Source organism: Euprymna scolopes, chromosome 15, assembly GCF_053919585.1.
Source record: "Euprymna scolopes isolate OS-2025 chromosome 15, ASM5391958v1, whole genome shotgun sequence".
Taxonomy (NCBI): Eukaryota; Metazoa; Mollusca; class Cephalopoda; order Sepiida; family Sepiolidae; genus Euprymna; species Euprymna scolopes.
In genome coordinates, this window is record NC_136496.1 from 131,971,711 (window position 1) to 131,986,170 (window position 14,460).

Below are 14,460 nucleotides of genomic sequence, written 5' to 3' on the forward strand. Positions count from 1 at the left end.
AATATTTATTTTTCAGTTGCGTCCAAAGAGAAGCGCCATAAAACTTTAATTATTTCAGAAGAACCTGATGACAGACACCACTAATGTACAGCTGGCGCCAACGAAATTTAAACCCCAGTTCAGAGCATTTAAAACCTTTTAATAATCAAGTGAACTCTCTCGGATGGGGGGGCATATAGACATTTAGCGAAAAGTTTACAAAGGAAATAAGTAAGTTATCTCTCGATAAACGACAAATAAATAAATAAAATAACTCTGTGAATCAATGTTAATGAGATTTATAACCCAATCTGTGACCCTTCTCAGTCTTATTTCATAAATGAACAACTTCTAATTAAAAAAAAAAACGATTTGTGCTTGTTTCATTTTTTAATGCCAAAAAAAAAAATAAAAAATAAAAAAATCGGTTTGGAATCGGAAATTAGGCTATAATGTTTCCGATTCTGATACCGATACCGATTCAGATACGCCACAAAGTTCAGATTTTTCCGATTCTCGATTCCGATTTATCGTCACACACACACACACACACACACACACACACACACACACACACATATATATATATATATACATATATATATATATATATATATATATATATATATATATATATATATATATATATAGTCCTGGTCAAAATCATAAGACCACTTAAGAAAGTAAGCGTTTACGCATACTATCGAATGTTTAATCAAACAAATGGTTGAAACCATTGCCAAAAGGGAAAATATGATGGAAAAAAAATGAAATCTGCTTCATTCGAAACCTTAACCCTGATCTAATAATTATTTTTTAAAAAAACAAACATTTTCACCTGGTCAACATGATAAGACCACTTTAATAAAATCGGCTAGTTTTGAAAAAATGAATACGAAAAGCTTTCTATGTTACTAAAAGTAACTTATTAGTGGATAAAAACATCTTACTAAATTATAAATGGCAAAAGGGAAACCATTATCAGAGGTTGACAGAGGAAGGATCTTTGAGCTTAATAAGGGTGGACTCTCCCATAGATCCATTGCAAACGAAGTGAATCGTAGCAAAACGGTCATCACAATTTTTTTTAAGAAATCCAGATCAATATGGGCACAAAAAGAGTCCAGGTCGACCAAAAAAAAAAATAATAACTCCATCACTGGATTACCGTATCAGAAGAAGTTTTTAAAAAAGCTCCAGTATAGCTCAAGTCGATTGAAAAGCCAAACAGCAGCAGAATGTAGTCCTAAAACCATCAGAAGGCATCTGAAAATGAAGGGTTTAAATCATTTAAAGCGACTGCAGAAACTACATCTCCTTGAACAGCACAAAACTAACCGACTAAAATATGCCGCCAAATACCAGACTTGGGATGAAGAGAAGTGGGAAAATATAATTTTCTCCGATGAGAAAAAGTTTAATCTAGATGGTCCTGATGGATTTTAACACAATTGGCATGATAAAATTTGCCCAAAAAGACTTTTTCAACTCGGCATAGTGGAGAAGGGTCTTTAGTGATCTGGGGTGCTTTCTCGTCAGCTGGGACCCTAAAGTTGCAAGTGGTGAAAGGCCGGCAAACATCAGTGAAGTACATTTCAACGCTTGAAAATGCTACTATCAGGACTGAAGGTCCACGTCTGTGTGGAAGAAATTGGATTTTCCAGCAAGATAACGCTGCGATACACACTTCTCGACAAGCACGAGAATACTTTTCTTCAAATAATATAGAATTGTTAGATCATCCAGCATGTTCTCCGGACCTCAATCTCATTGAAAATATTTGGGGATGGATGGCAGAAGAAGGATGGAACCCAGTATGATTCGATAAAGGAATAAAAAAAAAAATGATTCGATAAAGGAATAAAAAAAATGCAAGAGAGCTATATGCCCAGTCTGTTAAATCCAAGGTAGCTGATCAGCGGCTTGGTTCCCACCAGTTTTGGCAAATAAATAGGATCCTGAACAGAAGTGTGCGTTCCATCCCAACCATTATCAATGGACCAGAGGTCATCTCGTCAGCGTCAGACAAGGCCAAACTATTTGCAAAGAACTTTGCAGCTAATTCTACCCTATGCGACAAAGGCCATCAACTCCCCATATTTCCTCCTATAACACAGAACAAGCTAGATAACATACAAATATCCGTGCATGAGGTCGCCAAGCTAATCAAGAACCTAGATTCCAGTAAAGCAACTGGCCCTGATGGCATCCCAATTATAGTGTTAAAAAAGCTTCAACCAGAACTTGCTCCCATACTTACGAAACTATTTAAGCACTGCCTTAAGGAGAAGTGCTTTCCGACTCCCTGGAAGACCTCATCAGTATGCCCTGTATTTAAGAATTCAGGTGATAAGTCATCTCCCTCTCAGTACAGACCAATAACTCTCCTGTGTGTTATGAGTAAGTTGCTGGAATCCATATTAAATAGAGAAATAGTCAACCACCTCAGCAGGAATAACCTACTTAGTGACACACAATATGGTTTCCGCTCTGCAAGATCTACCGCAGATGTGCTGACGGTTATATCCCACAGGATTAGTGAATCTCTTGACAAAGGCTTCCTTTCTAGGGCAATTGCTCTTGACATATCAAAGGCCTTCGACAAGGTATGGCATAAGGGTCTACTTCACAAGATTTCCAGCTACGGTATAACTGGAAATGTTTTCTCAATCATTAAATCATTTCTCTCCGATAGGCTCATAAGAGTAGTGGTCGATGGACAAAAATCGGAGGCCTGCAATATAAATGCTGGAGTCCCTCAGGGGTCAATCCTGGGCTCAACTCTCTTCTTGATCTACATCAATGACCTCTCTAAACACATATTTAAATCATTCGTTGACATCTATGCTGATGACACGACCATCTACGGCAACACATCAAAGGCTGTAAATGACAAAGTTCTCTCTGATTTTCTCTCCTCAGATCTCGAGCGCGTGGTTCAGTGGGGGAAGATGTAGCTGGTTACCTTTAATGCATCCAAAACCAAACTCCTATCCTTACATCATCAACGCTCTGATCCCCATCTGGCATCAATTGGGATGGATGGCTCTCGTCTGGGTAAGCCCCCGCGTTTTGACAAGCTTCTGGGTTTGACCTTTACTCCTGATCTGAAATGGAACACGTACATCAAGTCTGTTGCCAAGGTCGCTGGAAAAATGGTGGGATCCTTCTATCGCTCCAGAAGATATCTCACTACTGATGCAATTCTCTATCTATATAAAATCCAAGTACGTCCAAGGATGGAATACTGTTGCCATATCTGGGTAGGAGCTGCTAAAAACAGCCTATCCTGCCTTGACAGAGTACAAAATAGACTTCGTGGCTTAGTGTGGGATGCCCTTTTCTCTACCCTGCAACCTCTCTCCTACAGAAGAGACTTTACGAGCCTATCCTTGTTTTATCGTTATTTCCATGGCAGGTCTTCGTCTGAACTCCAATCTCTAGTCCCCCCCCCTTGCCAATCTTTCACGAAAAACACCCGTCTAGCCGAATCCACTGTGAAAAATTTCCCCCACTCTATATCTGTGCCTAAATCAAAACGCGGATTCCATGAACAAAGCTTCTTTCTTAGAACTGCACGCCTGTGGAACTCTGTTCTTTCTACCTGCTTCCCACCGGACTACAACTTGGATGTCTTCAAGTCCAACGTTAACAAATTCCTAATGAACCGCCCCCTTAAGTAAACACTTCATCAAATCTCCACACTAACGTAATGTACTTGCAATAACCCTTATCCCTGAGTGGCTTTCGGGCCTTGATAAGTGGTGATCACTGTGTAAAAAAAAAAGAAAACAAAAGGGAACTTTCTGATTCAGTTTTCAGTACATAGGATAAAATTCCTTCGCAACTGATAAAAAAAACTTAGTCGCAAGCATGCCGAAGAGAATTTTTTAAAAGTAATTCGTAATAATGGAGGCTATAATAAATACTGAGACCCTTTTTAGTAATTTATAATTGCCTTTTGTTAAATAAATTATCAGTGGTCTTATCATTTTGACCAGGTGAAAATGCTTTTTTTTTTTTAAATAATTATTAGATCAGGGTTAAGGTTTCGTATGAAGCAGATTTCATTTTTTCACATCATATTTTCCCTTTTGGCAATGGTTTTGCTTTTAGCCATTTGTTTGATTAAAAATTCGATAATATGCGTAAACGCTTGCTTTCTTAAGTGGTCTTATGATTTGGACCAGGACGTGTATGTATATATATATATATATATATATATATATATATATATATATATATATATATATATATGTGTGTGTGTGTGTGTGTGCTTTCAGAGGTGGTAAACTTAAAAATTGAAAAGTCTATTTTCTTTAACTGCAGATTTGGCAATTATTGGTTACTTGAAGTTTGGCTTGATTTAGTAATTCGCCATGAAGATACTGGCATAAAATTGTGCTAATTTGATGAACGAATAATTTCCCGAAACGAAACTAACAATTAGCCACCGAGTTCGTGCGATTTAACACCATTAGATTATTTTATTTAAGAATATGCAATGTCCCATGTCTATGCTGATAAACCAGATGCAATAGACAACTTGACAGAAAGCATTTAACGCGTTATTGAAAAAATACAATCTAATTTAATGCGCAGAGTTTATGAAAATTAGACCTTTATATAAATCCATATACACGTAAGGCGCGAGACCCATATGCCAGAAATTATATTTAAATTCTAAATGCCAAAATTTATTTTTATAATAAACCACATATAGAATAATAAAAAATATTTTTCTGTGATTTATTTTAATTAAAGTTCGCCGCCTCTAAAACACCCTCATATATATATATATATATATATATATATATATATATATATATATATATATATATATATATACGCACAAGCTCACACACGCAAATATATATGTTATATATACATATATAATTCATATATATATGTTATATATACATATATAATTCATAGTTTTTTTGAAATTATTAAATATCAAACATAATTTTTATACGCCTAAATTTTAGGCATGCTTTTATCGGAAGTTTGTGTTTTTTTCAACTTTGTTCCTTTACGGATATCTGTCAGCAGTGCTTGTCGACCGCTTGAAGCAGTTCTCGACGGGACAGGGCGAACGGCCGGAGGTGGTATCTGCATTGGTGGCGATGGTGTAGGAGGAGGGGGCGGTGGTGGTGTTGGAATCGAGTGGAGCACTGGGGTATGCAAAGTCCGAGTGTCCATTGGCGACGTCATCGGCGTATAACTGGTACTAGGGACCTGGTCCAAAACGGTTTCCTTGCTGGAGGACGACGAAGCTCGTCTCTTTTTTAGTTTTTTACCGCTCGAAAACCTAAAAAAAAGAAAAAATAAATAATTTTGACTTGAAAGAAGCTTTGAAAGTTTTGTGAAGCCTTCATCTGCAGCTACGACGATATAAATTAGATAATAAGTGAGTACTGCAAGATAGATATAGCCAAGCTATAACCGGTGTCAACTATTAATTTTTTGCCTAAAATAAACGGAAATTTTATGAACAAAATTCCAATTCCTATAACTACTCGTATGTGGAACACAGTACTGTGGAGCTGCTTTCCAGTTGACTATAACATGGTCGTTTTCAAGTCCAATGTAAAAAATTAATGCTGAACCTTTCTATTAAATAAGAAAATCTCAACAAAGTTCCTCCATTACATATCATCATGGTGATATCTCACAGACCATTTCGCATTAACCCTTATTCTTGAGTGGCTTTTGAACCTTGATAAGCGGTGACTTTTAGTAAAAATAAAAAGTGGCGTAATGGTTACTAACTCAAATCAGAGTCAGAATCTATTTTGTTCGCTTTATTAATACCATCGGAAAATATATTAACTCAGATTTGTCTCATAGCTATGTGTAAATAAGGTTTGTCGTCAATAAACCGTTAATATAGATTAATGGGAAATAAGGTTCTTTTTCGCATAAGTTAAATGAAAGTGTTTATATAGCATAAAAACAGAGAAGCACATGGTTAATACTTTCGACTTTCGGATATTTCATTATTTCCCACAAACATACTTGTAAGAGGAATTATAATTGAATAATAATATGAGAGATATGTGTCATTTTATATGTGTGCGGGTGCCTGTTTATGCCTGCATTTCTGTCATCCATACATAAATAGCAGGTCGCCCGGCGTTACCCGGTCATAAAATACACATAAATATTCTACAAGTATTTTACTTCATACAGAAACTGAGTCAGGCGTATACGAGTATAATGTTTTTTCTAAACAGTTCACTTCTTGTAAGTAAAGAAAATAAAATACTCGAGACCAGAGATCGAAACCCAAATTTAAAGACAGTGAATTAAGTGCGATAGGCCAGCTTCACACGATCTTTAAAAAGTGTTTTCAAACCTACTTATTCTTAACAGAAGTAATCTGTCATGTGAACGATTCACGCATGCGCATTCATGAAATAGTTGAAAAACAGATAAAAATCTGATGATTCTCACGTACCAATTTTTCAGTTTTGGCCCCCTTAGCAGCCGTTTTTTTTTTTTTTTCGGATAAAAACCGATTAAAATATTTTCCACATGTCTGAATATCATATGTACCAAATTTCACTCTGTAAATCGAAAATTCGTTGAGTATATAGGTTGAGAATTTTCCTCACACACATTCTTACTTTTATAGACATGCTAGATGTACTACCCAGCATTGCCCGGTATAAAACGTAACGTTAAATTCCTTTTAAAAAATGTAAGTAAAAAAGAAAAGAATCTGAGACATGTGCATGCGAATTAAAAAACAAACAGTTCACTTCTTGTAAATAAAAAAATACTCGAGCTGAGATCGAAACCATAACCTAAAGACAATTAGTCAAGTACGATAACCATTAGGTCATCTTGCCACGATTTAAAAATTATTTTCAAACATCGTAAAAAAGACGACAAACAGATTAAAATCCGATGACTCCAATTACCAATTTTTCAATTTTGCCTCTTGAGCAGTAGTACATCTTAAAATAATTAGAAAAATTATTTACAATCAAATTTAAGTCTATAAAATAATACCTTCCTTTCAGTGTTTGTGAATAGAAACTATTATTTAAAATCTAATTCAATCAGAAGATATTCTATACTCTCTGTACGCACATTGCTGCGTGGATGTGTATTATAAGATATGAAATGATATCAACCTTCAAATGTTTGTTATTATATTATTTAATAATTATTAACGCAAGAATTAATGGTAATATTTACAAGAAATAAACAAAACATATAAGTCATATATAACTGATATAAAGAATATTAACATCATAAGATAATAATTTTCAGATAATTACAAATTCGATTAAAATATTAATATGCAATTCAAGCGTTGATCCAGGGTCTCTTGAGTTTTCAGAGCAACGCCGGAAATTGTTCTCATACGTTTTATATATAAAGTAGAGTGAAATTTTATAGTTGATGTACAGCTTTCTAATGAAACGCGTGAGCAATTTAGGCCAATTACTGGTACGTGTTTTCAAAAACAACAAAATAGTTTTATTTAAATTAATCGATTTTCATATTAAATCCGATCGGCCGTTTTCTCTTTTAGTATTAATTTCAGCGCGGGTGTGTGAGGGAATAAGTCCTTAATAACTCATCATTTTTAAGCTCATCAGACTGTAAATAGATACAGAAATATATCGACTCATTTTTCGCATTACACTGTGCGTTCGTTCAATCTATATGGCTCACTACACCATATACGCGATTACATGGCTAATAAAAATACTTCACAAAGTAACGTTTTCAGATCACATATGATACAACACCTTTTTCTTCAGGATGACATTCTTAGAATAAATGTAAAAACTGTTCTTATATTTTTTTTATTTGCAAGTAGAATTGTTGCATGAGTGATTCAGTTTTCAGTATAATTTCGGAATGGAGACGAATTGGGGATAAGAAGAGTAAGATATATTTTTTTTAAATTGGGAAAATATAATGATGCACTTGGTAATTGGGGTTTAACTTTGTTTTCTGCAAAAAAAAAAAATTCACAATCATAACTCGTTTAGCTACAGAACATTTAATTTTAATAAAGAGATAAGTCAAACGTTAAAATCAAAGTAACAAGAAACATGAAAGTAACACTTTTGTCGATAATTTCACTTCTGTTCATCATAGATATTTGCTAGTTGACCCATGTTATAAAGTCCCGAATCTGCTATCACTAATTCCGTGATATTTGACTTTGATAATAATGTAATAAAAAAAATTACTGCTGTATTTGTAGTTTGCAGCTGATAAAATAAACAAAAGTACAGAATGTCACATATAGTACATATAAAAATCATAAACATTATAAGACAATAACTTGATATTTTATTGACAAAACATGAAAGGATTTTCTTACGTCTCGATGTACTTACCATAATAAAAGTGCCATATCTGCAGACAAAATAGTAAATATATAATCTCGCACAGACAGCGATATCAAAAGTAGCCTTTTCAACCAATATTACTTAACACGCATTTAAGACTATCGTGTAATATGACGATATTATTAAATACTAGCTGTCCATAAATATCGTTACCTGGGAATCTTTCGGTTGATCTAAGCAATATTTTTTAAAAGTTTTATTGTAATATAGGAGCGTTGAAATAGCTCAAATAATTCGACTAAATTGATTAAATAAAACATCAGATTCGCCAGTGATTAAAATATTGAATTTAGGTTTGATTGCTATATCTAAACAATTATCACTTTAGATAATTTTAGCGCTTAAATAATTAAAAACAAAAACGGAAGTGACCGAAATGCTGAAGAATTATTTTTTAATTTCGTTTTAGACTATTTTACGCAAAATCTTATTAAAACTAATTTGATAAAAGTAAAAATAGAAACAAAAGTAACAATAAATAACTCACGGGAAACGCTGGAAAAGAACATGTAGTAAGTAAAAAAAACAAAAAAAAAAATCCAATCTGTTATTATTGAAGTTACGTTGACGCGATAAAACACAGAATCGAATGAAAATTATAATGTAGATATGGGTGTAACGAAGTGTTGACTCTCTGCTAAGTCCCTCAAACTAGAGTCTAGCCACCAGATCTAGTTTCGTGTCCATATTTACTTACCTCCACACGAGAGCAAATTTATATACAAGGTCGGTTTTAGATTGGGTTCACAAGAGAAAGATTTCTTGTTCATCAAGCCAGGACAGCAAAGATGATGTGTAGGTCAGAACGTATACTACACTTTGGACATAACCAAAGACAAAAAGTGGGACATTTTATTTGCTCATAACTTTAACAGGTCCTTCATGGCAAAACAGTGTGAACTTGAGAGTACTTGTCACTACGGAGTAACTTTATACTCCTCAAAGATCCCGAGTTGGGGTCTTACCACGGAAGACAATTAGTGAGAATAAGATCCCACTAAATAAATAATACAATGCGGTATGATTATGATTTATTTCGGAATGGAGACGAATCGGGGATGAGAAGGCTAAGATATTTTTAAAAAATGGGGAAAATAAAATGATGCACTTGGTAATTGGGCTTTAACTTTGTTTTCTGTAAAAAATGTACAATCATAACTCGTCTATCTACAACTACTACCAATATTTATACTTTTTCTCACTCTCCTTCTCTACCTGAAAGTAAATAAAACTTCATGAGCAAAGTTTCTTTTGTAGAACTGTCCTATGTTGAACTAAATACCGCGATGCTGCTTCCCATCTGACTACAGCATAGTCGTTTTGAAGCCCAATATAAATAACTTCTCGTTGAATCGCGCTCTTAAATAATCAAATTCTGCTCAATCACTATCGTTGCCAATCATCACGATGTTATCTCACCGTCCATCTGGCACTTATTTGACCTTTATCATTGAGTGACCTTTGGCCATTGATAAGTTGTGACATCTTAGTAACATAAAAAAAACTTCCATTGATGTTGAGTCGTATCTGAAATGGTGTCTAGCGATTTTTGTGCGGACAGATGTGCTTTTTACTCGTATCACCATATTGCATGTTACGACTCTTACTGTATCACGCCCCCATCACGTATCGGCATCGATAATTGAGATCGAGATCCATGCGCTAAATTATGTTGTAATGAATAGAAAAAAAAATTAAAAGCGCACAGAAATAAATAAAAAAAATACTTGAAATTTTATTTTCGACTTCTTACATTAAAATCATATCAACAAATAACAAACATCATTGTTCCATGCTCTGACATCACAATTTTCGCCTTATACTTAATTAATTTATTATTTATTACATTTTCACCCCAACAAGGCACATTGCCACTTTAGTTTGGGGGGCTACTATCAGGGGCAACAACTACTGGGGTATAATGTAGAGATTTGGGCAGCAAGATGTCGATTCACGTTGCATTTGAACTTCTGCACGTCAGTACAGTATGGGAAGCAGGGATCTGGAATGAAATTCCAAAGTCTAGCGGTTCTGAGGAAGAAACTACTGGAGTAGAAAGGTCTTTTACATCTAGGGATTTCTACAGTGTGGGGGTGGGATTTAGCAGCCTGTCGGGTTTCATGTCTTATCTATGTTACTGTATTTTACGGAAACAATAGCACTGCATGCATTTACGGTGCAGATGTTTAAAGAATAAACTTAATAAATATTAATATGTATAATTTTAGTCATATTGTGTCAACAACGGATATTTTAAGAATATGGATGAATTGTTGATAGTCGTTTAGATATGAGTCAAGTAATGTTGGGAACAAGCGTAAAAAATGAAAAGAAAATAGGAATTAGGGTAGAATGCCTTATATGTTTAGCAGTGGAAGAAGCATTTCTTGCAAAATAAAAAGAAAACCAAATATATTTTTGGTCGAGTTTTTCTGTGTAAAACATAATGTTCACATTGCTCGACCAATTGTCTTCAAACTTGTTTAAAATATCGGTTATTGTCAAACTTACCACTGATTTTAGTTAAGAGATAAGTCAAACGTTAAAATCAAACTTACAAGATATATGAAAGTAACACTTTTGTCGATAATTTCACTTCTGTTCATCATAGACATTTGCTAGTTGGCCCATGTTATAAAGGCCCATATCTGCTATCACTAATTCTGTGATATTTGACTTTGACCTTGATGTTCTTTGATAACACTAACCATTATGAAAATGTCAGCCTGGTCTGATCAATAGTTTTTGAGACGCCAACTTTTCCATGGTAAAACTTTGGTAATACTTCATAGAATATGGAGAAGTAAGACTCAGATAAAATGCTGGATCGTGCTTACATTGTCAGGCGGATGTATGGGTTTCACAACTGATTTATTTCCTAGTTCATACTTTTAGGTAAATCGTTTTAGAAACGTTGAAGAAAAGCGTAAAGATGAAAGGAAAAGACGAAAAGGTAGAATGCTTTTTTATTTTAATCAGCGGAGCAAGCGTTTGTGGCAAGACAATAGAATACCAACATATTAAATCGAACATTATTGGTTTTGTCATAATGTTATGGGATTAAAACTGTATTCAAGTAGTCGCACAGAATTAATTGCTTACAATGTAAACTGTGTTTCCGAATTAATTAACCTCGGGAGGTGATGGTGGTTAAGTGATTAACGACACGAACTGACAACTCGAGTGTTCCAAGTTCGAATCCAGTTCGTTCCACAAAATCACTTTCACTTAGGGTGTTGGTAACTTTTACGTGGTCTCTCCCGTAAGTACACGATGCCTTTCTAGAAATAATACTGGCGAGAAAACTATCTGGAAAATCAATGACAAAAATAAAATTACCAGATTCGTGCGAGATGATGATGATGATGATGACGTAATCGCAAAAAACTGATAATCCAACTATAAAGAAATATTTCATTGAAAATACATGAAATGACTGACATTGACCATTTTAACAAGCAAACATACTTTAAGAGCACCGGTGCCCTGTGCCTCTTTTTCATTCATCTCTGTGCGAGTTTGTTTTTTATACAGTTTTCTTTCTTATTTCTTCCCTTCCTGATCTTTCTTTAATGAAAAACTTAGCCGTTTAGGCATTCCAAACAAAAACAGAAAAGGAAAAATTTCATATTGCTATCCTTCGAGAACTCCGTGTTCCCACGCGATCTCGTCCTAGTCTCGTTTTGCGATTCTGTCCTTCCTCCTTTTCACCGCGGAATTTGAAACGATACGCACGGACTTTAATCGACTCCATGAACTGGGATTCTCCCGCTTTAAGCCATGAGGTTTTTTTACCTAATTAATAAAGCGTTTTCAACGTAATAGTTGTTTTCGTTATGTTAATTTGAGTTTATCTGTCTGCCCAACGCACGCTTTCTAAAGTTTGACTGCTGGACGGTATTGTAGGTACCTGAAAGCAAGATTCTGAGGAATAACTGCCGCGAGTTCCAGAACAATAGTGTTTTATCAAAATTATTTTTTACTTTTCAGCTCATGCGTATAAATCTTACTAAATCGGTGAGCAAAGTAAAAATGAAAACAGCAAAGCATAGACGCAAAAGAAAAGGAAAAAGCAGGATGAAGATGATTAGAAAAAGATGAAGCAATGGATGATGGTGCTTACTTTCTAACATCTCGTCGTTCAGCAATTGCAATGGTTGTTCTTCGACCCAAGTTTGACCTGTTCATACACATCGATATGCATAAAAAACAAAATACACATAAATACAAAATAAAATGATAACAATAATGATGATCGATCTCTTTGTAAATTTGTCTTCTTTGAAATAGTTTTACATAAGAGTACAACGATGCGCGGCGCAACGGATAAAGGTGTTATTACGGTAATTTTTAAGTGACAGTTTTCTATAGGATGAAATAAGAATGCTTGCTGATTCCATTTGTTTGGTTGGTGACTCAAACAAAAAGAAGGAAAAATAAATTCACCTGAGTGAATTTCAAATTGATAATAATATCTTGATACTAATAATGTTTCGTTAATCAAACCATGTATTGCAAGAGATGGTAGTGAATTATGGTTTTGAGCTTTTTATCAAGGCGCATGTGAATCCGAGATCAAGGTTTCAGTGTTTACCCGTGTGAGAAAGTTATGATTGAAAATTAAATTTATGATGGAAAATTACTTAATTAATATGCGCAAGTGATTTTACCAAATTGATCAATCAGGGCGAAGTTAATTTTTACGTTACGAAGATCGATTGGCTGAATGAAAACCCAGAAATCGTCAAATTCACTCCGTCACTCTCCTATTAGAAGGTGTGCGGAGCGTGTTTGTGGCAGTCAACGCAGTTGAATTGAATTGAATTTGAGCGCCTTTCCATCTACACTACATCCCTCTGCTCACTGATCGAAGGGTGGGGAGAGAGATGTGGAAACAGAAAAGGGAAACAAGGTCAATTGGTCGTCGCAAAAGTTTTTTCCTTTTCCTGAGCGAACTATTCATACACGCTGCGTTGTTGAAAAAAAAAGAAAATCGCATATGTTTATTTCATCTACCTTTTCCATAAAATAGCAAATATTGTAATCAAGATTTATTTTAAGTAATCTTTATAAAAACAAGAATTTACGACTCGGATTTATTTTATTACGGAATTTGTAACTCAAATATCAAACGAAAGCAATCTATTTGGGTTGATTTCTTTCAAGAGACAGCAAACAGAAAAAAGGACAGCAAACCTAACGCCGGTCCAGACTCCTATGCCCCTGGAGACTTTGAATTGTTTCCTTTTTTTCCCTCTTATTTTTTTATTATTATTTTTTTATTTTTTTTATTTTGTTTGTTTACATACGGATCACTGGTGAAGCAAGGAATAACAGGAACTGTGCATTAAGCCCCGTAATTGTATAGGCGATCAAGGCCACGCTACTGAATTTTCTTAGGCGTTCCGAAACTAGAACCACCAAAGACTACACTTACTACTTAGTCTTCATACGTTACATCAGCTCTCGATAAAGAATAACATCTATTTAGATTGACTCATGTAGAGTTGATTGCAATTAATAGATATACGCACATATATGTATATTAGGGTGTTTTTATTGAATTGAAATATTTATTTATTTATATTTTAGAAGGCTGTGACGATGCGGTGGGCACTGTGTGGACACTGTGTACGTACTGGGAGAACTGAATAAGAGGAAAAATAAACAAGAAAAAACGACAGTAAGACAATATATGCTTTTTGGCAATTGTGATTAATTATTTCATTTCAAAATATACTATTTCATTTTTTTTTATTCAAATAATGTAGGTCGGCGTATTTCTAATATTTCGTCATAAAACCTCTTTATTAAAGTGAATGGTCTGTCAACATTGCTTAGTTGGGGCGAAGTAAGCGATTAACAATAATCTACCTCCTTCTCAAAGAGAAGTGTAAGCCTGGGAGAATTGGTCTATATCGCAGCCTGGCAGAGCATGGTCAGAAGAAACGACAACAGTTCACTATCTGTGGACCGATACTCGATGACGTATTGCCGACTGGTATGAACACAACTTAGCTGTGTCAAGTAAGTTATATTTTTATATTTCTGATAAAAGGTGGTGTCATATGGAAGAAGAGTGGAGTGTATTTCCCTCTTTTAG

The 14,460-nt window shown here is 34.6% G+C and overlaps 1 protein-coding gene across 1 annotated transcript in view; it reads right to left on the reverse strand.

The window, feature by feature from the left end:
• Nucleotides 1–4,884: 4,884 nt before the first annotated feature.
• The window catches only part of LOC145294255 (slowpoke-binding protein-like), a 97,166-nt gene continuing 87,590 nt past the window's right edge, over nt 4,885–14,460 (reverse strand). Inside the window, exons 13-14 of the mRNA XM_080141355.1 lie at nt 12,481–12,537; nt 4,885–5,290 (exon numbers count right to left, since the gene is read on the reverse strand). Of these exons, the coding sequence (XP_079997481.1) occupies nt 4,957–5,290; nt 12,481–12,537 (391 nt within the window). The 3' untranslated portion in view covers nt 4,885–4,956. The remainder of the gene's footprint in view (nt 5,291–12,480; nt 12,538–14,460) is intronic.